General features: G+C 42.8%; 1 protein-coding gene and 1 long non-coding RNA gene across 2 annotated transcripts in view; one reads left to right on the top strand and one right to left on the bottom strand.

The window, feature by feature from the left end:
* The window catches only part of PVALB (parvalbumin), a 73,120-nt gene that overhangs the window by 42,042 nt on the left and 4,113 nt on the right, over nt 1-26,965 (top strand). The window contains exons 3-4 of the mRNA XM_033929863.1: nt 811-943; nt 26,134-26,243. Coding sequence (XP_033785754.1) covers nt 811-943; nt 26,134-26,243 — 243 coding nt within the window. The remainder of the gene's footprint in view (nt 1-810; nt 944-26,133; nt 26,244-26,965) is intronic.
* Nucleotides 13,476-26,965, bottom strand: part of LOC117353670 — a 37,303-nt gene continuing 23,813 nt past the window's right edge. Inside the window, exon 3 of the long non-coding RNA XR_004537998.1 lies at nt 13,476-13,539. This is a non-coding gene — a long non-coding RNA (uncharacterized LOC117353670). The remainder of the gene's footprint in view (nt 13,540-26,965) is intronic.

Here is a 26,965-nt window from a genome sequence, read left to right as displayed (position 1 = left end):
TTATAAAATACTTTCTTTGTGTTTATTTGATTCCTATTCAAGAGAATTACTTTATATATAGTCAATATAGGCACAGAGTTAAATTTTTTAACATTTTCTAATGGTGGTGTGCCTCGTGATATTTTTCATGAAACAAGTGTGCCTTTGCCCAAAAAAGGTTGAAAAACACTGGTCTAAGTCAAAACATATAAGTGCCGGCTAGGCAACCTGTCAAAACGTTTGTTTATACCTTCTGTACGCCTATGTGTGGCCGGCCCACCTCCCGCTCACCGCCCGCCCTTTCCCCTCTACAAACGCCTCTTTTCTCTCTGTGCGTTTAGAGGCAGGGGAAAGGTCTAAGCTGGTTTTAGATACGTCTAAAACCAGCTTTGATTATGGGTACTTGGACGATCAGGCTTTTTGATCATCCAAGTACCTGTTTAGGCCACTTTTTAGACTGTTGTTTTTTTTAAATTATTATTATGAGCCCCATAGCCTCTATACCCTGTGGTTGTGGGTTCAACTCCAATACTGCTCTTTGTGACCCTGGTAATTCACTTAATCCCCCATTACCCCAGGTACATTATTAGGTAGAGTGTGAGACTATTAGGACAGATCGTGAAAAATGCTTGAGTTCCTGAATGTAAACTATTTAGGCTACAAGTGGTATATAAATATTTAAAAAATAAATAAACTTACCCTGCACACAGACACTATGACAAAATAACACCACACACTACCATATAGACCAAAACACTTAGAAGTATATAACATTAGGTCTTGATAAAAAAAAAAAAATTGATCTGAAATTTTTCTCTTTCTTTATGCCAGCCCCCGAGTCCTTTTGCCACAAGAAGTTCTTTCATATGGTAGGCCTGAAGAAGAAGAGTCCAGAGGATGTAAAGCAAGCGTTCCACATTCTGGATCAGGATCGGAGTGGATTCATTGAAAAGCCTGAATTAAAGTAAGGAATGCTCATTCCAGAAATTGTGTAAAGAATTCTTGTGGTTTCAGATTCTTCAGGTTTTCAGAAACACAAATGTCAACAATGCCTGGAACACTGATTTTCAAGCTAATTTGTGAGGCTTTTTCACATTTCTACTTTTCTTGTTCTACAGTTTAGGCATGAAATTCATTCAAAATACTCATATCACATCACTCTGCCTTGAAGATGAAAAGGAAATTTTGATGCTTCTCAAAATTTTAGCTTGGCTCGCGTTTGTGTGACAGTATGGAGCTAATTTTCAAAAATGAAAAGCACCCAAAAAGTAGGAGGAGGATGTTTTTCTTATAAAACCCTTCCAAATAGCTACTATAAAAACTTTGGCCCTCTTTTACAAAGGCACGCTAAGCATTTTAGCACATATTTAGCGCACGCTAAATCAACATGTGCACTAACTGCTAACACGTCCGTAGGATAACATGCACACGTTAGCGTGTGTTTAGCGCCTGCTAAAAAGCTTAGCGCACCTTTATAAAAGAGGGGGTTATTTTGTAGATAGGATCTCTATGGTGGTTGTCTGCAGTGCATCTAAATCTGAAGGGGGCACATTGGAGACATGGTTTGACTAGGATGGGCTTCCGATTTGGATGTTTTTCTGCAATAATCGAACATTTTTAGAAAACATCCAGGGCACAATTTGGGTATTTGGGGCTATACCTATTTTAATAATGAATAAGTGCCAAAAAGGTACCCAGACTGACCAGATGACTAATGGATGGATAAAGGCAAGAACCTCCACCTCCCCTCCCCCCAATGTGAATGAAACAGTACATACCTGCTTGTATGTATGTTATGGCCAGTCATAGTAGAGCAGTAAGCCGGTTCTTGGAATAGCCTAGTGGGTGGTATAGTCAACTATAGAGATGGGGAACTCACTCAAGCCATATCCCACTCTATTACACATGGTAGAATATGTGCGCCTCCCAAAGCCCAACCAAATCCCACGGTACCTTCATATAGGTGACACTTGCAGACATAAAGGCTACTGCTGTAGTGTACAGTTGGGTCCGGTAAGCTGTGGGTGGGTTTTAGAGGGCTCATCATATGATTTAAAGCTGTTAGAGTGGGCCTTTTTATGTGAAGTTCACTGTAGTGCCACCTAACTTCACTGCTGTGAAGACTGAATGGCCAGTTTACTGAAAATGCTGGCCCCGCTACAGCTCATGTCTTGTTTTCTGAGTTTTTCTTTTGGACATGGTCTTTTTTGAAGATGGTTCAGAAAGATAGACACACTGAAGACAAGCATATCTGAAACATAACCATGTCCAAAACAAAAAAATATAGTTTTCTGTTTTAAAATGGTCATGTTCACTACTGGATTTTTGTGTGTGTTTCGCAAAACATTCAAACTTGGATTTGGACATCATTTCAAAAATGCCCCTCTATATAACAGTTCAATATTATCAGCGAATGGCTTTAAATCTTCACTTAGAGTGTTTCAACAATCCTTCAAAAAAATACTCTAAGATAACCTCTTCTCATTTACTCTCTATATAACAGTGCAGCCAAGCAAGTTATTTTGAAATGCTGCTTGTAAAATAAAATCAGAAGTAAACTGATAATTTTAAATTAAATGAAAATAAGATTGAACCTCCAAAGGGCTTTAAAAAAAGATTTTGTACTTTGCCCTTTATTAGGGTTACCATATTTTTCTCCAGGAAACCCCGAACACATGACACTGCCCTGTTCTGCCCCAGCCAGTTCTGCCTACAGCCCCCACCTCCTCTCTCCTTCTGGACAAGCTCCAGCCGTGCTTGGAGCACCTGGAGTATGTGCAGATGTGTGTGACATCAATCATGCATGTTCAGAGGGCCTCCAGATGCAGCCAGAGCTCGCTGGGTTTTGGAAAGTCTGGACATGTCCAAGTTTTCCAGGACATCTGGTAACCCTACCCTTTATGATGGCAAGTTTTAGACTATAGGTGGCTTGCAGATCCCTGGTTACTGGTAGTGCAGCCCGATTCAGGAAAAAAAATTTGATTCAGCCTATTGAAATCAATTTTTTGATTTGATTTTCCTTCCCAATTAGGTGGGTTTTTTTTTTTCCCCAAACATCCTGGTGGGTTTATTTTATGAATTCACCCTTTATAGCCTCTTCAACCCCTTTGCCTTCTCCTAACCACACTGGCGCTGTGGTGTAAACAAAATAAACAAACAAAAAAGATTTTTCCTCTCTCTGTTAAATCCTAGCTCATAAGAACATAAGAATTGCCGCTGCTGGGTCAGACCAGTGGTCCATCGTGCCCAGCAGTCTGCTCACGCAGCGGCCATCTGGTCAAAGACCAGCACCCTGAGACTAACCCTACCTGCGTACGTTCTGGTTCAGCAGGAACTTGTCTAACTTTGTCTTGAATCACTGGAGGGTGTTTTCCCCTATGACTGTCTCCGGAAGAACGTTCCAGTTTTCTACCACTCTCTGGGTGAAAAAGAACTTCCTTAAATTTGTACGGAATCTATCCCCTTTCAATTTTAGAGAGTGCCCTCTCGTTCTCCCTACCTTGGAGAGGGTGAACAACCTGTCCTTATCTACTAAGTCTATTCCCTTCAGTACCTGCCTCTGACTGGGTAACAAGAAAATTGGACTTGGGAGAGTCTTTGGACGTCGTGTACCTGGACTTCAGTAAAGCTTTTGACAGTGTCCCACACCGCAGGCTGCTAAGCAAGATGGAATCGATGGGGTTAGGAGAGACACTAACTGCATGGGTCAATGATTGGCTGAGTGGCAGACTTCAGAGGGTGGTGGTTAATGGTACCCTCTCTAAAACATCGGAGGTGACCAGTGGAGTGCCGCAGGGCTCGGTCCTGGGTCCACTCCTTTTCAACATATTCATAGGGGATCTGACTCAAGGGCTTCAAGGTAAAATAACACTATTCGCCGATGACGCCAAACTATGTAATATAGTAAGTGAATACAGTTTACAGAATTATATGGCGCAGGACCTGCTTACATTGGAAAGTTGGTCCTCAACCTGGCAGCTAGGCTTCAATGCTAAGAAATGTAAGGTCATGCACCTCGGAAGCGGAAATCCATGCAGGACGTACTTCTTGAACGGAGAAACTTTAACTAGGACTTCAGCAGAACGAGATTTAGGAGTAATCATCAGTGCAGACATGAAAACTGCCAATCAAGTGGAGAAGGCTTCATCTAAGGCAAGGCAGATATTGGGTTGTATCAATAGAAGTTTCGTCAGCCGAAAGCCTGAAGTCATAATGCCGTTGTACAGGGCCATGGTGAGACCTCATCTGGAGTACTGTGTACAATTCTGGAGGCCACATTACAGTAAAGATGTGCGCAGAATTGAATCGGTTCAACGGACGGCCACCAGGATGATCTCGGGGCTCAAGGGTCTCTTGTACGAAGAGAGACTGAACAAATTGCAGCTCTACACTCTTGAGGAACGTAGGGAGAGGGGAGACATGATCGAAACATTTAAGTACCTCACGGGACGTGTCGAAGTGGAAGATGATATTTTCTTTCTCAAGGGACCCTCGGCCACAAGAGGGCACCCGCTCAAACTCAGGGGCGGAAAATTTCATGGCGACACCAGAAAGTATTTCTTCACAGAGAGAGTGGTTGATCATTGGAACAAGCTTCCAGTGCAGGTGATCGAGGCAGACAGCGTGCCAGACTTTAAGAATAAATGGGATACCCATGTGGGATCCCTACGAGGGTCAAGATAAGGAAATTGGGTCATTAGGGCATAGACAGGGGGTGGGTAAGCAGAGTGGGCAGACTTGATGGGCTGTAGCCCTTTTCTGCCGTCATCTTCTATGTTTCTATGACATCAGAGGAGGGGCGGGACCACAGCAGAGGAAACAGCTCTGAAGACCTATGGCAGCTTGCAAAGATCGCTAGCACCAACGATCTTCTCTGCAGGCTGCTGATATTAGGTAAATGGATGCGTGGGCGGCCAGGGGGCAAGCCGGACACCAGCGGGAGGCCAGGAGGGGAATCCAGACACCAGCACTTCCCGACTGACCCTCCCCTCTCACCCTCTAAAGCAGGTACGGCAGCGGCTGGCCAGCAGGAGGCAGCACTGCCACTCCTGCTTTAGGGGGCAAGGCGAGGGGTCAGTTACTGAATAGGGAGGCCGGGTTTTTTTTATTTTAAATCGATTCACCTGAAGTGAATCGGTGAACCGATTCGAATCTGGCAGCACTAGTTACTGGGCCTCTAAGAAAAATTTTAAAGGGTCCCCTTTAAAAATCCACTGACCAGTCAATATCATACAGGCCTAGAGCTTTTTATTAATCTGCGTTGGGATTTTTTATTGCCAGCCACTGCAGTAAAAGCTCAGACGCTCATAGAATTTCTATGAGCGTTGAAGCTTTTGCTGCAGCAACCAGAGATGAAAAAAACCCTAATACAGTTTGATAAAATGGGGCCACAATGTATGCAGAGTAAAGAACATACCAGGATTTCAAAATAATATCCCTGTGCACATGTGGTCTTGTCTAATTGCCTATTTTTCTCACAGGGAACATATACTGCCCCCAAATTGGCAGGGAAAGGCAGAAATTAAATATACCAGTGTTTAATCATGAAGAAGCAGAGCATATAGAGTGCCAGATTCAACTTGTTGAGCAGACTGAATGAACAGTGCAGGACATTGGCTACATTTACTATGGGTTCCTTTTACTAAGGTGCATTAACAGAGTTAGTATGTACCAGTGGCATAGTAAGGGGGGGGGGCAGATATCCCCAGGCACCATCTTGGTGGAGGAGCCGACACCATACTCACACTCTCTCTTCCCCGCCCCCAGTACCTCTATAAATCCCGGGCAACTAACTTTTATTTTAACCCCCCCCCACCCCAGCGCATGCTTACCTTTTGCACCATTTTTAATCCCTGGTGGTCCAGCAGTGTACGGGGCAGGAGCGATCTTTCCGCGCCATGCCCAGTGCTGAGCCTCTCCAGCCCCATTCCCTTTTCGTGGCCAACAGCACACCCGACAGGACCGAGCTCTTCCTGCTTGGCCCCGTGCTGCTCTCTGAATGGCCGCCACCAGTTCTCGCAGGCACTCAAGCATTTTTCCCTATCTGTACCGGTGGGTTCACACTATCTAATGCACCTTGGGCATTGGGGGGTTAAGTGACTTGCCCAGGGTCACAAGAAACAGTGCGGGATTTGAACCTACAACCCCAGGGTGCTGAGGCTGTAGCTCTAACCACTGAACCATACAATTGCAACTCCATCTCCACCTAGGAGAAAGCCCCATCCCAGCATTATTCCTCCCTCCACCTTTGAACAGGAAGCCCCGCTTCCTTGAAATATGCTTCCCTTTCTCCCTAACCTCCAATGAGGAAGCCCTTCTCCCAGAATCTTTACCAAGCCCATCCAGAGACCCTCCCCCCCAGCAGGAAGCCATGCCCCATGGACCCCTCTTCATTCCCCAAAGTCCTCTAGAACCTTCCTCTGTCCAATTATGAGACCACCCCCTGGAGTCCCTTCTTTCTTTACAAAGCCCTCCCCCCAAATCCTTGCAAACCATTGGAAGCTACCTTCCAGTCATTTTGCCTCACCTTGGCTATGTCTTTCATATCTCTTTCAAAGATGATGATCTCCACATCATAAGAGAGCAGCATAATCCCTCCTCCTTCTTCATTAGCTCTGCCAGTCAAAATTATACTAAATGATCTCTATTTATATGACATTGATTTACATCCTGTTAAATTAAGGGAAAACTCCAACCCCTGGTGGGTTACAAAAACATAAATAGAATAGAATACAAACAACTAAGAATATAAAACACAAATAAATAAGCATAAGTAATTGTAAAATAAAAATTTCACCAATAGACCCATTCTGAATGGCAGAACTAGCAACAACAACAAAGAGACTATTCTTCCTTGTGATATAGATATTATAACTTTCAGAATGTGTAGGTGAGAGGGCCCACCCAGGGGAGGAAGGAGAGATGCAATGGGAAGATGATTTTCTCTGGCTGGTAGGGACATTCTTTTTTTTAAGAACAAGTAGAGATTCTGGGGAGAAAAGCGGGTATTCTGGTTAGGACTTTCCTTTCAGAGTGACAGAGTTAGGAGGAAGGCCTCTATGGTCAAAGTCCCCTCATCAAGAAGGGTAAAAAGGATGAGAGGATCAGGAGATGGGGGGGGGTCTGATGATCTTCATGGTATGTAAGATTTTCTTTTAGCTCTCAGAGGATACTAGGAAAACAAACTATACCTCAAAGAGGTATATTTAAGTTCTTGCATCACTGGAACTTTTATGCAAATTGCATTGCTAACCCTTGTTTTACACTTAATTTTTATTCTGTGTCATACTGCCACCCTGTGTTCTGCAGTTGTATAATTTAATATCGAAGTACAGTATTGATTCAATATGTCACAAGACCTGGATGTGGGTAATCCATTTCACTGTGACTAGAATGTTTTCCATTTCTTGACTTAGGGGTTGATGCAGAAAGCTAATATAAGTGGAAGTATGCAGTTATCGAAACATCTGCATATAATTTTCAGGCTGCATGATGAATGGAAATGTTTCACACAGAAGATGATGCTGTGCAGATATAGATAATAAAAAGAATATTAATGTGATTATTAGTTATTTGGCTCCATTACAGAGAAGTACACAGAAGACTTTAAGGCAAGCACAATGCTAGAACTTGAATGCCAGGTCAGAGGAGGTGAAGAATGGTTAGTTCATTCATTCTTCTTCAGTAGGGTCTGATAGAATTTAATGCCAGCTTTATCTTTCTGTTATGAACAAACAGTTTACAAAAAGAGTAGGGGTGGACCAATGGTCTTCTGGTGCAATCAGAAAGCAAGGACTCCAGAGGATAAAAAAGATGAAGATGAACTAAGGTCACTGACACAATATTCCAAATAGATTATTTGGACTCTTACTATTGTTTTTTTCTATCAGGAAGCAAACTCAGCATAAAACCAATGATTCAAAATGTGGTGCAGATAGATATGTCTTGTGAATCTTGTCATCTTCTCAGATTTCTCATTGCGTGATAAATTTCTCAGACTCTTTGACTCCTGATGAAGGTGATCATTGCTGAAACACAGGTTCGCATCATGCCTGCATCTTAATGGATTTTTATTTGGACTCTTACCAGACTTCTTTTGTATATTGGCAACTTTTCATGTAGAGTTTTTGCTCCATTTTGGCAAACAAACAATACCCACGCCAGGGGTGGGTGGGGTGGAGAGGAGGACAGATGACAGCACTCCCATCAGGATGGCGCCCGGGGCAGACTGCCTCTCTGCCCCCCATTACTACGCTACTGGTGGGGGAATAGATAGCTCAGGGAGTCAGGTGGTAAAACTTCCTGAAAAGCCTTAAACTGAAGAATGGCTGTGTTGACAAGCCTTAGAAAAGAAAGGAAAGGAGTCAGAGCCGGGGGCCCAAAGGGGGCTCCTGGACATTAGAGCCAGAAAGCTGCAGAGACTAAGATAAAAGTGGCAGCTAAATTTCGGGATGTGAAAGCATGTTTGAAAGTGGGTTGGATTTTTTTTGCTTTCTTCTTGGAAGAAAGAAGTCGTTTGAAAATGAACTGGGGTTTATTCAGTTCCAAAAACCAAAGCAAAGGTAAGCCTAGGAGGCTACCAATGTACCCCCAGTGCAAGTTGAACTGGTTAATAAATTAGAACTGTGATCTGTTGTGGACAGCATTTTGTTTTCCTTTTTCTCTCTGATGCTATTATTGTGTGGTTCTTCAGGGAGCGTTTGGTCATGCGCCTGTGATGTTAAAACTTTATAAATAAATAAATAAAAATAAAAAGCTTACCTGGGACTCCAGCCCCAATGTTAAAGGAAGAAATAGCAGGAGAAGCTGAATAAAAAGGGGAAAAGCTTACAGAGAGTCTGGCAAAAGTATGAGAGAATTGCAAGGGAAAAGAAAAAAAAAAAAAGGGGTATTTTATTTATGTGGAGCAGCTGGACTAGGGTTGCCCTGGTGGTCATTTGGGAGGGAAACTATATGCTGGCTGAGTATACATGTGAGTAACTCATTAGATGGGGATGATTGTTGAAGAAAACAGATATGTTTGGTGTTGGAAATGAAAAGATGGGTAAAAAAAATGGAAAATGTTTTTATCCATCTGGGAACAAATGACCTGGCCAACAACTCCACACATGCAGCGCAGAAAGCTTTTCGGGAGCTTGGTGAGGGCTTGAAACCTTTTGTAAAGACTGTAGCTTTTTTTGAAATACTGCCAGCACATGGAAAAGAAGAGCAAAGAGTAAAAAACACAGAGGACTTTAATAGATGGCTCAAAGCCTGGACTTTAATAGATAGCTCAAAGCTTGGTGTCATCAAGAAGGCTTTAGGTACATAGGAGGATGGGGAAATACATGGAAAGACAAGAAGCTATATTGCAGTGATGGGCTACATATTACTACAGCAGGAAAAAGAAACCTTGCAGAGAAATTTAGACAATATGTTTCTAGGCATTTAAACTAGAAGGTGGGGTGGTGTATGTATAAAGGACAATTATAGAGACCACCCCCGGCAAAAGACAAGATGTGATGGTAGTAAAGATTGCAACGTAAACAATATCAGCAACTCACTCATTAGCATTGCAAAGGAAAGTGAAACAAAACAAAATCTATATGAAAAAGGAGATTTCCGTTGAAAAATAGCTAGAAAGCAATGACCACAAATGCTCGCAGTCTAAGCAAGAAAGTTCATGATCTGATGTTAGAGGCAGATCTGGATATTGTTGCTATCACAGAGACATGGTTCAGTGAATCCCATGGATGGGATGTAAACATACCGGGATATAATCTTTTTAGGAAGGTCAGAGATGGTCAAAAAGGTGGAGGAGTAGCTCTCTATGTAAAGATCGATATCCAAGCGACCAAAATGCAAGGGACCTGGGGAGAGGAAGAAGCAATATGGATTGCTCTGAACGAGAAGATGGAACTTCTATCTACATGGGTATAGTCTACAGATCTCCGACTCAATTGCAGCAAATTGATAAGGATCTGATTGTGAATATCCAAAAGTTTGGAAGGAAAGAGGAGGTGCTGCTGTTGGGAGATTTCAACCTGCTGGATATGCACTGGAATGTTCCTTCTGCGGAATCGGAAAGAAGTAGGGAGATTGTGGATGCTTTTCAAGAGGCTCTGCTCAGACAAATGGTGACAGAACCCACTAGGGAAAAAGCGATATTCGATTTGGTCTTCACAAATGGAGAGTATATATAATGTTTGAGTGGGTGCTCACCTGGAAGTAATGATCATCAAACGGTTTGGTTTGATATAACGGCTAAAGTGGAGAGCGGCCACACGAAACTTGAAGTCCTAGATTTCAAACGTACGGACTTTAATAAAATGGGAGAGTACCTGAAGAAAGAGCTGTTAGAATGGGAGGACATAAGAGAAGTGGAAAACCAGTGGTCTAAGCTGAAAGGAGCGATAAAAATAGCTACGGACCTTTATGTGAAGAAAATAAATAAAAACAAGAGAACAAGGAAACCGATATGGTTCTCCAAACTAGTGGCGGAGAAAATAAAGGCAAAAGAGTCAGCGTTCGTGAAATAAAAAAAAATCCAAGAAGAGGAGTGCAGAAAGGACTACCGGGTGAAACTGAAAGAAGCCAAGAGAGAGATACGTCTGACGAAAGCGCAGGCGGAAGAACAAATGGCTAAAAAATGTAAAAAAAGGGAGACAAAAGTGGTTTTAAATATATTAGTGAAAGAAGGAAGATGAAAAATGGAATTGCTAAACTAAAAGATGTTGGGAATCGATATGTGGAAAGTGGTGAGGAAAAAGCAAACGTGCTAAGCTAAACACTTCTTTTCTGTGTTCACGGAAGAAAATCCTGGAGAAGGATCGAGATTGTCTGGAAAAGTAACACGAGAAAATGGAGTAGATTATGCGCTGTTCACGGAAGAAAGTGTTTATGAGCAACTTGAAAAACTGAAGGTGGACAAAGCGATGGGACCGGATGGGATCCATCCCAGCATACTGAGGGAGCTCAGAGAGGCTCTGGCGGGTCCTATTAAAGACTTGTTCAACAAATCTCTGGAGTGGTACCTGGGGATTGGAGGAGAGTGGATGTGGTCCCTATTCACAAAAGTGGTCACAGGGATGAAGCGGGAAACTACAGGCTGGTAAGCCTCACTTCGGTTGTTGGAAAAATAATGAAAGTGTTGAAAGACAGGATAGTGATCTTCCTAGAATCTAATGGGTTACAGCAGAGGTGTCAAAGTCCTTCCTCAAGGGCCGCAATCCAGTTGGGTTTTCAGGATTTCCCTAATGAATATGCATGAGATCTATTTGCATGCACTGCTTTCATTGTATGCTAATAAATCTCATGCATATTCATTGGGGAAATCCTGAAAACCCAACTGGATTGCGGCCCTTGAGGAGGGACTTTGACACCCCTGCTATAAACCCTGGCTTTACTAAAGATAAATCTTGTGAAATGAACCGGATTGAATTTTTTGATTGGATGACTGGAGAGCTGGATCGAGGACATATGCTAGATGTAATTTACTTAGATTTAAGCAAAGCCTTTGATACGATTCCTCATAGGAGAGGGTGGGGGATGCCTGGAATGCGCTCCCGAGAAAGGTGATGGAGAGGAAAACAGTGAAGCATGGGATGAACACAAGGCCTTCTGGCTCCCACTTTCAAGATTTTCAGAGAGAGCGAGAGCCAGAAGGCCTTCAGCATGCGCAGATGCTCAAGCCCCATCCCAGGTAAGAGGCAGGATCTTTGGGCACCGGCACATCCTATGCGTTAGTATTGGTGCCAGATCGGGGTAAGGGATTGTGTTGGGGGGGAGGCATGCCGGTTCAGGGGGCCATGCTGGTTCTCGGAGGGGGGAACAAATCAAGCGAGTTTCCCTTACTTTCTATGGGGAAACTCGCTTTGATATATGAACAATTTGATTTACGAGCATGCTTCTGGAACGAATTATACTCGTAAACCAAGGTTCCACTGTATATATAAATGCGAGGAAGGAGAGGGTGGAAAAAGAAGGATTGGCTTGCCTCTAAGGAGGCGTTTGGATTTAAAAACCTGCAGAGAGAATTATCCCAGTGAAAGCAAAATGGGATCCTAGCTTAGGTATCGTAGGCATAAGAACATAACATAAGAACATAAGCAATGCCTCCACTGGGTCAGACCCGAGGTCCATTGTGCCCAGCAGTCCGCTCACGCGGCGGCCCAACAGGTCCAGGACCTGTGCATTAGCCCTCTATCTATACCCCTCTATCCCTTTTTCCAGCAGGAAATTGTCCAATCCTTTCTTGAACTCCAGTACCGTACTCTGTCCTATTACGTCCTCTGGAAGCGCATTCCAGGTGTCCACCACACGCTGGGTAAAGAAAAACTTCCTAGCATTCGTTTTGAATCTGTCTCCTTCCAACTTTTCTGAATGCCCTCTTGTTCTTTTATGTTTTGAAAGTTTAAAAAATCTGTCCCTCTCTACTCTCTCTATGCCCTTCATGATCTTGTAGGTCTCTATCATGTCTCCTCTGAGTCTCCACTTTTCCAGGGAGAAGAGCCCCAATCTCTCCAATCTTTCAGTGTATGAAAGGTTTTCCATGCCCTTAATCATTCGTGTCGCTCTCCTCTGGACCCTCTCAAGTATTGCCATATCCTTCTTAAGGTACGGTGACCAATACTGAACACAGTACTCCAGGTGCGGGCGCACCATTGCCCGATACAACGGCAGAATGACTTCTCTCGTTCTGGTCGTAATACCCTTCTTAATAATACCCAACATTCTTTTTGCCTTCTTCGCGGCTGCTGCACATTGTGCTGTTGACTTCATTGTTGTGTCCACCAGTACATCCAAATCTCTTTCAAGATTACTTCCCTCTAATACTAATCCCCCCATTTGGTAGCTGAACATCAGGTTCTTTCTCCCTATATGCATGACCTTGCATTTTCCTACATTGAAGTCCATCTGCCATTTATTCGCCCACTCCTCCAGTTTGTTTAGGTCCCTTTGTAGGTCCTCACACTCTTCCGCATTTCTAACCCTTCTACAGAGTTTAGTGTCATCCGCAAATTTGATAACTTCATACTTCGTCCCCGTTTCCAGGTCATTTATAAATACATTGAACAGCAGCGGTCCGAGTACAGACCCCTGCGGAACTCCGCTCGTGACTTTCCTCCAGCATGAGTAGTGACCCTTCACTCCAACCCTGTCTTCTGCCTGCCAACCAGTGTTTGACCCAACTGTGCACGTCCCCTTCCACCCCGTGGTTCCACAGCTTCCTAAGTAGCCGCTCATGGGGTACCTTGTCAAAGGCCTTTTTGAAGTTGAGGTAAATGATGTCTATGGGTTCCCCTTTGTCCAACTGACTGCTTACCCCCTCAAAGAAGAGCAGTTTGGCACGATCTTCCCTTGCAGAAGCCATTGAAGAGAAACATTTTAAGTTTGGTCTTAAATATAGGGAGAGAGGATTCTTATTTTATATGCAGAGGCAGGGTGTTCTAAGTAGTAGGGTAAAGTGTGGAAGGAAAGCAAGTAAACAAGAAAGCAAAAAAGAAAGGGAACTACTCACATGTGGTACTAGAGCAACATAGTCCTGAATGCTTCACTGGCACCCAATGATACAAGAAAGACCTGGGAAGAGAAAAACACTTAAGTGACTGAGGTTCTTCAGAAAGTGTGCAAACAAAGGGAAAAAAATTAAAGTAAGAGACAGAGCAATAAAATAAAGAAGAGAGAGAGAATAAAGAGAAACCTGATACGAGATCCTTTGAGATAACCTTGGTATAAAGCGTGGATAGGAACAAAAATAAATTTAGTGTCATATAGCTTGCTTGAATAGTTTCAGAACACAAATTTAAAAGCATAAGGCTCCTTTTACTAAGCAGCATAAGAGCATTTCACTGGGGACCAGTGAGGTCAATGCTCTGATGCTCACTGAATTCCAATGAGTGTCAGAGCAATTACCTCGCCGGCCCATGGTAAAATGCTCCCTAGGCTGCTTAGTAGAACCCAGCGTAAATGCACTATGTCAATACTTATGTCTTTTAAGCTGAATCCAAATAGGCATTATTTCTGCAAGAAAGGAAAATTGTAATTATAGTGAAGCATTTTAACAATTTCACTGTACAAGCTGGTAACAATTAATTATACTGTATTTAATAGCTTCTATTAAATTTATTAAACATTAATATTTAATGTTAAATTCTTTAGACTGGTGTGAGTTAATTGGGAAAATAATCATGACAAATCTCAACATAATTTTTCCTCAAGTGCTATACCTTCCTGCACTAGGGGGTTTACAATACGTACTACCAACAAATTAGCATTCTGCTCATACTCATGGACTGGTAGTGCCAGCTTTGAAACAAATGTGTCTTGAGGTGACAAGGAAGAGTTCCTTCTTGTACACTGAGGGCCTGATTCTCCAAAGTGCGTCCCGATTTTAGGCAGCTGTAGGCGTCCTACAGCTGTCTAATCATTTTTTAAAAAAAATGCTCCCCAGGCAGGCCGCCTATATTTAAGGCGCCTCCGGGAGCCTAGGGAGACCCACAAGACGCCTAAGACTTAGTGGGGATGGGCGGACCCGCTATGCCTAAGGCCTGATTGGTCCAGGCTTCTAGAGCCTGGGCCAATCAGGCCTTAGGCTTCGGCGGGATGGGCCGGGAAGGGGCGGGCCCGCCTCATTTCGACGAGGCGGGCCTGCCGGCTGGACGGGCAAGACCCGTCTGGCCTTAAGAAAAGGTTAGTTTGGTGGGGTGGAGGTTTGGGGGTTGTTAGCGCCGGGGGTGGGGGAGGGTGCGTCTTCGGGCAGGAGGGATTGGGCACCCTCCTGCCAGCGATCGGTAGTGTCGGGGTGGGAGGGAGATTGGTAATGTCAGGGGGGGGGGCGGTCGGTAGTGTCGGGGGGGGCATCTTCTGGCAGGAGGGTTTGGGCACCCTCCTGCCAGCGATCGGACAGGGGGCCGCGGCCCGCTTTACTTATAGCGGCAGAGAGATCCCTTGCCGCGATAAGTGTAGCGGGCCATGTCTAATCTAACCCAATTCTCTAACCAGCGTCTGTAACATGGACGCCGGTTACAGAATCGGGGTTTAGTGTAGGCCGATTCTGAATAGGACACCTCTCCTGGGCGTCCTATAAAGAATCAGGGCCTGAACCTCTGGAATGGAATAAATTTCCTCTGGCTCTTAAACAGCAGCGAGACTTGTGTACTTTTAAGAAATTGTTGAATCGCCACCTATTTTGTCAGATGAAATTGGCTTTTTGAATCATTGCTGGAATGAACTGATTCGCAGATGCGCTGTATTTTTTTTTTAATGTATGTATTGTTTCTTTTAAAACTGTGTATGTTTATTGCAAGATGGTGACAAGAGTAGTAACACGTTGTGAGAGGCTCCTGCAACTTCGGTATTTCTCATTAAATAAGGCTTCATACCTACTTTTGATTTCGGATTTTTGATTGGGAAATACCCAAATGCAGGGGAAGACAGAGATGTGATCTTCCTGCCTCCTCTCCGATGACAATGCGGCAGACAGCGATTACCACTTTCGTTGTACCTTTGGGTCCGGGTGGATCTGCAGTCTGGGGGGGGGCTGACCTCGGACTTGGACAGCGACGTTTCACTGAGCCTGATTGGGCCTGCTGTTCCTCCTCGGCTCGGGATGGAGACAGGGCTTTCGGCAACTCATCAGGAAGCACTAGAGGTGTTATCTCCAATGGAACCGCCGATTTCACCCCTGACCCCGGAGGAGGCATTTGAAGGAGGAAGCATTCGAAGAGAGATGAGTAGGGAGAATGGAGTGCAATCACCCTTAATGCAACAACTAGAGGGTTTGAATCCTCCAGTTCTCCTTTTGAGACCTTTGTTAAAACCAGCAGTTGTGGACATAGAGGCTTTCCATAGCCCCCCACAACGCTTCCATCAGGTAAGCACCCACTTTATTACCACTAATCAAAAGACTGTTGTTCAGCTTAAGGAATGAGAAGAAAAAATTCAACACCAGTCTAATAGACAAGATAAAGTGGAGGGCTTGGTCACAGATTTAAAAGTTTTTTCTAACTTACAACTAAAAGACAAAAACTTATTGATAAGGAAAATTGAAAATCTGGAGAATGCAAATAGAAATTTGAATTTAAGACTGCTTAATTTTCCAGTCTCGAGAATGCTCTCTCCTAAGGAACTTTTTCAGTCTTTTTTGACATCAGTCTTAAAGTATTCCGAGTCCAACGTCCCTCCGCTACAGAAATTATATTACCTGAATCAATTAAAAGAAGAAAAAGATAAATTAACTTCATATCCTGAGGACTTAGACCTTACTGGGATGTTAGAATCTTCTAAAATTGAAATTTCCTCAAGACCCACTTTGTTGGTGAATTTTGTGTTTTTGCAAGATAAAGAAGCGGTACTTCGTCTTTTCTACAGGACTGAGAATGTTGAATTTTACGGTTATAAGATTGACATTTTTCCTGATGTTTCAAGATGGACACAGTCAAGGCAGAAGAAATTTTTGACAAATCGTCAGCTTCCTTCCAGCTTCGTTTTCCTTGTAAATGTTGTATTATATATCAGACAAATAGATATATTTTTTATGAACCAGATCAATTGCAATATTTTCTGGAAGGCAAGGCATCTATAAGGACTCCGGAACCAACCATGACACCCGCTAATCAGGCTACTTGATTTAATCCAAAGATCTCTGTATTTTCTTTGATTCTATATTTGTTAATTCAACTTCCCTTGACCGAGTATGGTTTTTCTCTCACAATATGGACTATATTCATGGTATAATTAGTGTAGAATGGGATAGTTTTATCCCTTTCTTATTTTTTCTTTTTTCAAATCTTGTATTCATTAATTGATAATTTTCCCTTTGTTTTGATATTATATGTATAGGTTAAACTATGTATAGGAATGCTCATATTAGTGATTTTAATTTGACATGATTTTTTTTGTTTTATTTGTTACCTGTATTTGATTATTTAAAAACTGTACATCGCCTAGAAATTGTAATAGGCGATTAATCAAATTATATTATAAACTTGGAAACTTGGAATTGAATATATTATTTTTCCTTTGTCAAAGTGTTGTATTCTTTGATTGAAAATATAAATAAATAATAAAAATAAAAAAGAATAAATTACCTCTGGTTCTTAAACAGCAGCGAGACTTATATACTTAAGAAAATGTTGAATCACCACCTGTTTTGTCAGATGAAATTGGCTCTTTGAGAATCATTGCTGGAATGAACTCATTCACAGATATACTGTATTTTTTAAATGTATGTATTGTTTGTTTTAAAACTGTGTATGTTTATTGAAATCCGCCTTGATATAAGGCAGAATACAAATAAACTATAACTATAGTATACTTTAATTTTTACTGTTCTCTGAGGACAAACAGGCAGCATATTCTCACATATGGGGCGACATCGTACATGGAGCCCAGCACAGACATGTATCAAAGTGTACTGTCATTTCAACATCGAGGTCAACATCAGACTCCTGCGTTGACATCAGAGAAGACTCTTGCTCTTCTTCTATCAGTCGTACATTGGAAGACCTCCGTAAAAAACCTAAGAGTCGACACTCAACTCCTAGGTGAACCTTCACCTCCTCATCTTCAACACCACCTCAGAAGCATCAACATTTAGAGTGTTCCTGATCACTGCAACTGCTCTCTCCATCTAGAAGACCCCCTCCACTTAGGTCTCCCTCATCTGAATATCAACCTCAACCAGATCTAACTGTATCTTTATCTGCATTGGTACCAGCCACTTTGCTGTAAGACCAGCTACAAGACTCGATGTCAGCCCAGCCTGACCCAGTCAAAAGGAGTCTGTATTACAGGCACACTCTCGACATCAATCTTCTTCATGATGTTGAGCTTCAACACTATGACGTCTAACTACATCCCAATGTTGAGTTTTGACTCCTTGATGTTGATCCTCTACTCAATATCATTCATGTCAGACCTCTACATCCAGTACTAACTGTCCTTCCAATTTATCTAAGAGATGAAAAGAATTTCAAAAAATTTAAGAGCAAACTCAAGGGTTTTCTTTTTAAAGATGCATTCAATGATTAAATGAATTGCTTATGGCTCTTAATCCATCGTTAGATTTTTTTGATAGTTTTCATTTCCCTTTCCTATTGTTTTTAATCCTAATTGTTTTTCTTTATAACCAGATTGTATTTCTTTCCTAGTTTTCCTTGTGTTTGATTGTATGTGCAAGTTGACTTATTAATATGTTTTAGTAGATTTAGACTTGTCAGTTATGTTTGTCTTCCTTAACTTCCTTAACTTTGTAATTTTTATCAATTTGTACATCGCTTAGAATTCGGAATAGGCGATTAATCAAATTTTATAATAAACTTGAAACTTGATAAACTTGTGAGCTACTGTGTTTAAGAAGAGCACTTATCTTTCAGAGCTGAAAGATAAGTACTTTTGTTAAACACAGTAGCTCATCACATACAAATAATTAAAAAGTAATTGAGCCTGCACAGAATAAATGACAAGACCGATGATGAATATTCAACCCCAGTAAAGGCACAAAAAATCAAACAAGTAGTGCCTTGGGTGTTTGAGGTCTTGTGATAATTAGTATTGCATATACAGGTTGTTCACAGTTAGTACGAGATATTATTTGAACAATCTAAGTTTCCTTTTTGTAGTTTAGGCCTCTATATCCATGCATACTCTAGAACTTCCCCTCAATGCTTCTCATCTTGCTTGAGGCATTTTCAACATCTAGTCTCGAGGCTCCTCTCAACTTTCTCTGTCCTATTCTACTAGAAGACATCAAGAAGACGAAGTTGACTCAGATCTTTCCATCCACTCATCTGAAGTTGATCTGTATGCACAAGAATTATATGGTATTCCATCAGATCCTTCACTTCCTCTTCCTAGGAGGCAATCTCCATCTGAAACTTTCATTTGCAGAATTTGTAAGGCAGATGGGTCAAACTCTCCCAATCCATATGGAATCTGAACAAGAGCCTAGAGCAGAGTTCATGGAGCTCTAGATTATTGGCAATGACCCAAAGATTCCAATGCATAACCTAATGAAACAAACTCTCTTTAAGAAATGGGAGAATCCACTAACAGTGGCTGTAGCTCCTCATAAGTTAGATGCAATCTACTCCTGCCTTTGACTCGCAAAAACTGATGGGGGGGTATGGAGACTTAGTGCCGCTGTTCATAGATAGGCCGCCCTATTTAAGCAAGCAGTACCCCATACGCAGGTTTGCATAATCAATGTATAAGCCAGGGCTTATCATTGGGGAAATACGGTAATGCCTCAATATAGTTTCATGGTGCTATCTCACCTTGAATATTGTATTCAATTCTAGTTGCCGTATCTCAAAAAAAGATATAGCAGTAGCAGAATTAGAAAACGATTAAAGAAGAGCAGGCAAAATGATAAAAAGGATGGAACTCCTCTCGAATGAGAGAAGGCTAAAGAGGTTAGGGCTCTTTAGCTTGGAAAACAGACAGCTGAGGAGGGTTACAATTGAAGTCTACAGAATCCTGAGTGGTGTAGAATGGGTAAAAATGAATCAATTTTTCACTCTATCAAAAATTACAAAGACTAGTTACATGGAAATAGGACAAAATATTTTGTCACTGAATGAATAGTTAAGCTCAATGCCAGAGAATGTTGTAATAACGTTTAACGTAGATGGGTGTTGTTACTATCTACAGCCCCAAGGTAGATAATGATAAAACACATGCACTCCCCTCTCCCCCAACCTCCAACCACACCAACACCCATGCCCCCACACACATCCCGAAGCTCAACCCCCCCTCCCCCAGGGAAAGCTGCCCCAAGAGGCCCTCCCAAAAGCCCAAACCCATACAAAAAAATAAGAAACCAAACACAAAAAGTAACTGCACTCCCAATAAAGTGTAACAATCTAGGGCTCGGGGTTGAGCTCCCGCAAACCCAAAGTCTCACTTAGAAGAAATGTTTGCTGCAGGAACAGTTCTAGAGTCCCCCTGGCTAGGAACAAAACTGGCAGACCAGGAACTGCCAAGCCCAAAAGAAGGTTTTTGCCAGATACTTGTGACCTTGATTGGCCACTGTTAGAAACAGGATACTGGGCTAGATAAACCATTGATCTGACCAAGTATGGCTATTCTTACATTCTTGTGTTTCTAGTTTCTTTATTTGAGCAGATATAGATGCTCCGTGTGCTTCTTGAAGGAACTCCCTCCCCTCCCCACACACTGTTGGTTACCCCACAAAGATTTAAAGCCATTTTTCTATTCTCTCATGTAATTTTTCACATTAACACTGTGTCGACATTATTACAGCCTTAATGTGTCCTAAAACAGAATAAAAATGCACTAATACTTAATTAGTGCATTTTAATTTATGCTAATACCCTGTAATCCTTAAATTTTAGAAGATTGGTTCTCAATAGTCAGGTATGTGTGTATGTATATAACCACAAAAAACAGGGAGGAATGTTTTGGAGTGATATTTTTGAATCTTTGTATATACATACATACATGCATGTATGTATATATGCATGCATGTAAGTATGTCTATATATATGGCTGTCTATATATATATATACATATATATATACACACACACACACACACACACTAGTGTTTAATCCCGTTACATTAACGGGTGATAAAATAGATGTGTCTGTCTGTCTTTCTTTACCTCTCTCCTTGGCCGCTGTCTGTATCCTTCTGTCTCCCCCTCCCCCCCCGAGCAAAGCTGTCTTCCCCCAGCATCCACCTCCCCCCCAAATGTCTCTCCTTGGCCCTCTTCTGTCTTCCCCCCCAGAGCAAAGCTGTCTGTCCCCAGCACACCTCTCCCCAAAGCAGCCCCCTTTCCCTGTCTCTCCATGGCCCCTTCTGTCTCCCCCAGCACACCCCTCCCCCCAAAGCAGCCCTTTCCCTCTCCCTGTCTCTGCATGGCCCCTTCTGTCTTCCCCCCAGAGCAAAGCTGTTTGCCCCAAGCACACCCCTCCCCCCAAAGCAGCCCTTTCCCTCTCCCACTGACTCTCTCTCTGGCCCCCTTTCTCTGTCTGTCTTTCTGTCCCTCTCCCTGCCCCTGTGTCTTTCTTTCTTTCTGTCTCCCTCCCTCCCGCTGTCTGTTTGTCATTTTTCCCCATTTCCCTATGCAGCAGCAACAGCATTTCCCTCCTTTCCCCCCCTTTCCTGTGCAGAAGCAGTAGCAGCATTTTCCCCCACCCCCCTTTCCCTTCTCTTCCCTGCTCCGTTTGGCCCCTTCCCCTTCTTTTACTGCCGTTGTCCTGCTCGATCTGGCCTGCTCCTGACCCTCCCACCGCCGACTAACCTCGGGGCCCCAGCCGCGTAGGCAGCACTTTAAACACGCTGCTTCGCGGCCTTCTACTGCCGATTTCCTCTGCTGCGTGGTTTTAACCAGACAGTGCTCCCCTCCCCAAACCCCCCAAAAAATGCCTCCCCGCACTGATGCCCCCGCCTGCCCACCCCCTCCCTACCCACAAATGAATATGGCAGGAGAGATGCCAACTCCCTCCTGCCATCGCAAACTCGGCCTGGCCGGGCCCACCTCCCTACCCGTACCTTTAAAAACATTGGGAGCAGGAGGGGTGCTAAGTCCCATCTGCTCCAGGCCTCCTCCTCTGACACACTGCAGCCTTAGGCCATGCCCTGGTACATCATGTAATGCACGGGGAGGGGCCTAAGGCTCTGATTGGCTGAGGGACCTGGGCACCTCAGCCAATCAGGAACTTCCTTAGGGAGGAGTCTAAGGAAGTCTCTGATTGGCCATCGTTTTTGACCAATCAGGGACTTACTCAGACTCCTCCCTAAGGAAGTCCCTGATTGGCTGAGATGCCCCAGACCCCTTCCAAGGGAGGAGCCCGAGATGCCTCAGCCAATCAGGGCCTTAGACCCCTCCTTGTGCATCACATGATATACCGGGGCGTGGCCTAAGGCTGCAGTGCGTCGGAGAAAGCCTGGAACAGGAGGTACCGAGCACCCCTCCTGCTCCCAACGTTTCTAAAAGTACAGACAGGGGGTGGGCCTGTCCCAGCCTAGCTAAAGGTACGGGGAGGGAGGTGGGCTGGGCCCGGCCGGGATTGTGATGGCAGGAGGGAGCTGGCATCCCTCCTGCCTTTGTCTTTGGCGGGGCCGCGTTGGGGAAAGAACATTTTTTGGGGGGGGAGGGTTCGGGGAGGGAGGAAGCACTTTGTCACAGGGGGCTTTTTATTTATTTATTTTTTTAAATCGAGCAGTTATTTTGCATGTATAATATACACAAAATATATGCCATATTAAAAAATTTAAAAAGCCAGCAGTGACAGGAGGCTGCTTCTCCTTTCACTACTGTCAGAGTTTGCATGCAAATGATTTGCACGAATCGACCAACAGTGATTGACTCACTATCCTTTAGTGAGTCTAGCCGACTAACTTAAACAAGATATAAGGAACTGATCTAACTATTCAAACCACTTGCCTTGAGTTTAGCCACTCATCTGTTTATCCCAAACGACTCTGTGCCACCTATCTTGTCCCCATTTGCACTTGCCCTTCGGCTATATGATAAGCTGTATTGTAGAAAGGCATTAGTGTCATAACTATCCTCCCCTTTTACAAAACCACAATGCAGTTTTTAGCGCTGCCCATGGCAGTAACATCTCCGATGCTCATAGGAATTCGATGAGTATTGGAGCTGTAACTACCACGGCTAGCGCTAAAAGCCATTCTAGTTTTGTAAAAGGGAGGTTATGTTATTTGAATATTCTAATGTATGCTTATAAGTATTATGCTGACATTGTATTATATCTCATTTGAATTTCAGTACTGTTAAATAAGTAAATATATATTTTTTAACTGAAATTTTTTTAAACAATTCTTTTACAGAATAATAAAGAAAATGGAGTTTACAAAATATTAAATCCAATAGGAAAACTAATATGAAATACAATTACCAAATAGCTCATGTTTAGGGAGATTTATACTAAACTTAATTAAGCAAGAAAATATAAAGAAAAAAAATCAGGATTATTACATCATGTTACAAAAGGAAAACTATAAGAATTTACTTAATCCTATAACACCTGGTGTCTATTTTGATAATTCCAAACAAAAGTCATATAGCTATTTCTTATGCAATTCATGAGCTATGAGAAATTGCTCAAGCAGATAAGGATCCATGAACAAACACAAACAAATTCCTTCTCCTGATATCACTAAACATTTACAGAGGAACTTTAAGAAAAATGTAACCTCCAAGGCCAAAACTCGAGGTTAAAGAGAAAGAAATGCCTTTCTCCCAAACTGAGTCGCCTTGGTCACATCAGGGAACATTAACACACTATCTCCACAGAACTTCATATTTTTGTTTTGGAAATACATTTTATCCGATTCAATGGGAGTCCCTCCAAGAAATTTGTCAAATAAAATCTGTGGATGCCAACTGATCCACACCTAACTCCGAAGTGACCTTCTTCTGTAGAATATAGTACATGTTGGAAATATGTAAGGAATACGTGTTTGGTAACCCCAAAATCTCTTTAAAATATTTACATTGTAAAATTTCAGAGGATAATGAGTGTGTCATTGGAAAGTTAACCAAGCGGAGGTTCCTTACCCTTAACAAGTTCTCCATCATTTCAATTTTAGAATATACCGTGTAAGAATCCTTTATAGCTGAAGTAGAAAATGCTTGCGAAGTTGTTATATGTTTCAGTTGCTGAAACTCGTGCATCCAAAACCTTCAAGTTTGAATCAGCGTTTTCCAATTTCTGAATAACATCCTGAGAAAAAGTAATATTTTGAATTTCTGAAGACTTTAATAGTCCCTCCACTTTACTATTAATTAACCAAAGATCTCTGAGGGAAATTTCTTACGGTATCTCCTTAGTCCCCTGTGCAACTAAAGCATCCTCCTGAAAGGAGATAGTAGATATCTAAAGCTATCAGAGGAGATGGCTGTGCTTTAGGGGTACCTAATGGAGAAATATTGGACCCTTGTTCATGGTCCAAATCACAAGATGCCAACGGGGGGGAGGGGGGGAGTTCTATTCAAGGGACTGACGCCCCTGATTGAGAGCCAGTGTCTCTATTTACTACTGAAGTCGGATTCATTGATAAGAGCCGATCCATGGGACCAACCGGGACTGTGGTCAAACTCTTAACTTTAACTTTTCTCTTCCCCATATTTATGTTAATATAAACAATCTTACCACAATCAAGGAGGCAGATAAAGCACAGATATTTACCGTAACAGGTGTTATTCAGGGACAGCAGGCAGATATTCTCTACATGTGGGTGACGTCATCCACGGAGCCCCGACGCGGACAGCTTTTCAAGCAAACTTGATTGAAGATTTCAAGTTTGCTGGTGCTGCACCATGCATGTGTGTGCCTTCCTGCTCCACTAAAGGGCGCATCCCTCCTCATGGTCTTCAGTTCAGATAGCTAGCAAAGAAGCCAACCTTGGGGAGGTGGGAGGGTTGCGAGAATATCTGCCTGCTGTCCCTGGATAACACCTGTTATGGTAAGTAGCTGTGCTTTATCCCAGGACAAGCAGGCAGCATATTCTCTACATGTGGGTGACCTCCAAGCTAACCAAAAAGGGACGGAGGGAAAGTTGGCAATTATGAAAACAGATTACGCAACCCCGACTGGCCAAACTGGCTGTCGCGCCTGGAAAAACGTCCAAACAGTAGTGAGAGGCCGGTGGCGTTACCGAGGTAACGAACCTAGGAAGAAAGAAAGACTTACCGGGGATCGATGCTACGTCAGCCCGATTCCAATGAAGGAAAAAGGGTCCCGGCCATTCTGCTCACACGAGGTGAGCCCAGAGAGAGGCCAGGGAAGAAGAAAACACAGCTGCAGCCAAACAAGGCCTAGCAGTATGGCTGAGGCCCAAGAAGGGCCTGCCGGTGGAAAACCAGCAGAAACACAACAAAAAATCCTTTTATTTTATTTTATTTTTTTGAAACAAAGAAAATATATGGTCAATCAACAAACGCACAGCGACTCCTGAACAAAATAAAGAAGCCGCGGTGCTAGAAAGGCACTTAGAAGAACGCAGAGAAGAGAGACAGGGCTTTCTGGCTCCGTGGAAAACTAAGAACTGAAGACCATTAGGAGGGGATGCGCCCTCTAGTGGAGCAGGAAGGCACACACATGCGTGGTGCAGCACCAGCAAACTTGAAATCTTCAATCAAGTTTGCTTGAAAAGCTGTCCGCGTCAGGGCTCCGTGGATGACGTCACCCACATGTAGAGAACATGCTGCCTGCTTTTCCTGGGATAAATCCTTTTTTGACCCCCTATGGCCCCTTGTGGCTGCCAAGGGGCCTGTTGTGACCCTTAGGGCAAGCCCATTTGGCCATGGCATCTTTTTCACTTCAAAAAGAGGACCCTGATGACACGGTCCGTGTGTTCCCACAGATGCCTGCTAGGATATCGGTGCACAATTCACCAGCTCCAAGTTGAAAATACAAGCGCTGATCCTCACTGAGAAAGGAAACAGTCCCTCTTTATTCACCAGCAATGTAGACAAGTCTCACAATCAGTATATTTTTAAACTGTTTCATGGTATTCCTATTATTAAATTTCAATTTGCTGATTTTGAGTTTACCTCATTCATTGTATTTATGTTTATATTTGGTGATTTTACTATTATTTTGAACTATAAACTACTTGTTCACCACCTTGGATGAATTTCTTTATAAAGACATTTAATATATCCCAATAAATAAATAAATATTGAAAACTAAGGCCCCCTTTTATTAAGCCACGTTAAGGTTTTTATTGCCAGCCACTGCGGCGAAAGCTCCAATGCTCATAGAAATTCTATGAGAATCAAAGTTTTTACGGCAGTGGCCAGCATTAAGAAATCCTAACGTGACTTGATGAAACGGGGCCTAAGTTAACTTTGTGTTCCATATGACACAGGACCAAATTTGTCCCCGTTGGAACTCAATTTCTCCGTCCCGTCCCCGTCCCATTCCTGTAAGCTCTGCCTTAACCGCACAAGCCTCGAAGACTTACGATTTTAAAGTGTTTGAGGCTTGTGCAGATGAGGATGCAGCTTGCAGAAATGGGGCAGGGACAGGAAAAGAACTTGCGGGGATGGGAAAATGAGTCCCCATGCCATTCTCTACTTTGTAATGTTTCAAACTATATGCAGCCTATATTGTAAGTAATGCTAGAATGTTGTTGCATGTATTGAATAACATCTTCTCTTTTTCCTTTTCATTACAGGATGGTACTGAAGGGATTTCAAGCTAATTGCAGAGAACTCTCTGACAAGGAAACCACAATTTTCATGACTGCTGGAGATAAGGATGGTGATGGTAAAATTAGCATTGAGGGTAGGTGCCCTTGTGCAATTAAGTCTTGAGTAGTCATATTATTTCAGAGCCTACATCCTATAAGCAACGGACACAGTGAAATACCATGGGATGGCTCCATGGATACTAGTTCTTTGCAGGATGATAGGTATGTTACAGAGATGACATGTTTAGGTTTTGGGAATGAAATGGGAGTAGATGGCAGCACCTGATCAATATAAATAGTTCAGAAAGGCTAGAAAAAGCTTCTTTCCCAAACTGAGGTTTGTAAAGGAATCAGAATTGCCAATGAAGGGAAATTATAATAATAATAAAAAACCCGATGAGGGACAGAATTCAGAAATCTAGGTGTACTCAAATCATCCAGACAAACCCATTCAAAGTCAGATTTTCAGGATAGCTACAATGAATATGTATGACATAAATTTGCATACAAACTTCTCTCATGCATATTTATTGCAGTTATCTTGAAAATCTGATTCGCTGGGCACATCCAAACAACTAGGCAGAGGAGCACTGGTTTACAAATAATAAATACCAATTTGTAGGTTGATAATATCTTATATTTGCTTTACAATTCCCTCACAATAAAAATGAATAGAAGGGGAGTGTGTGGTGCAGTGGTTAAAGCTACAACCTCGGCAACCCGAGGTTGTGGGTTCAAACCCACACTGCTCCTTGTGACCCTGGGCAAGTCACTTAATCCCCCCATTAACCCAGGTACATTAAATAGATTGTGAGCC

This window comes from Geotrypetes seraphini, chromosome 2 (assembly GCF_902459505.1).
Source record: "Geotrypetes seraphini chromosome 2, aGeoSer1.1, whole genome shotgun sequence".
Taxonomy (NCBI): domain Eukaryota; kingdom Metazoa; phylum Chordata; class Amphibia; order Gymnophiona; family Dermophiidae; genus Geotrypetes; species Geotrypetes seraphini.
This window is presented reverse-complemented; position numbering and strand designations above follow the sequence as displayed.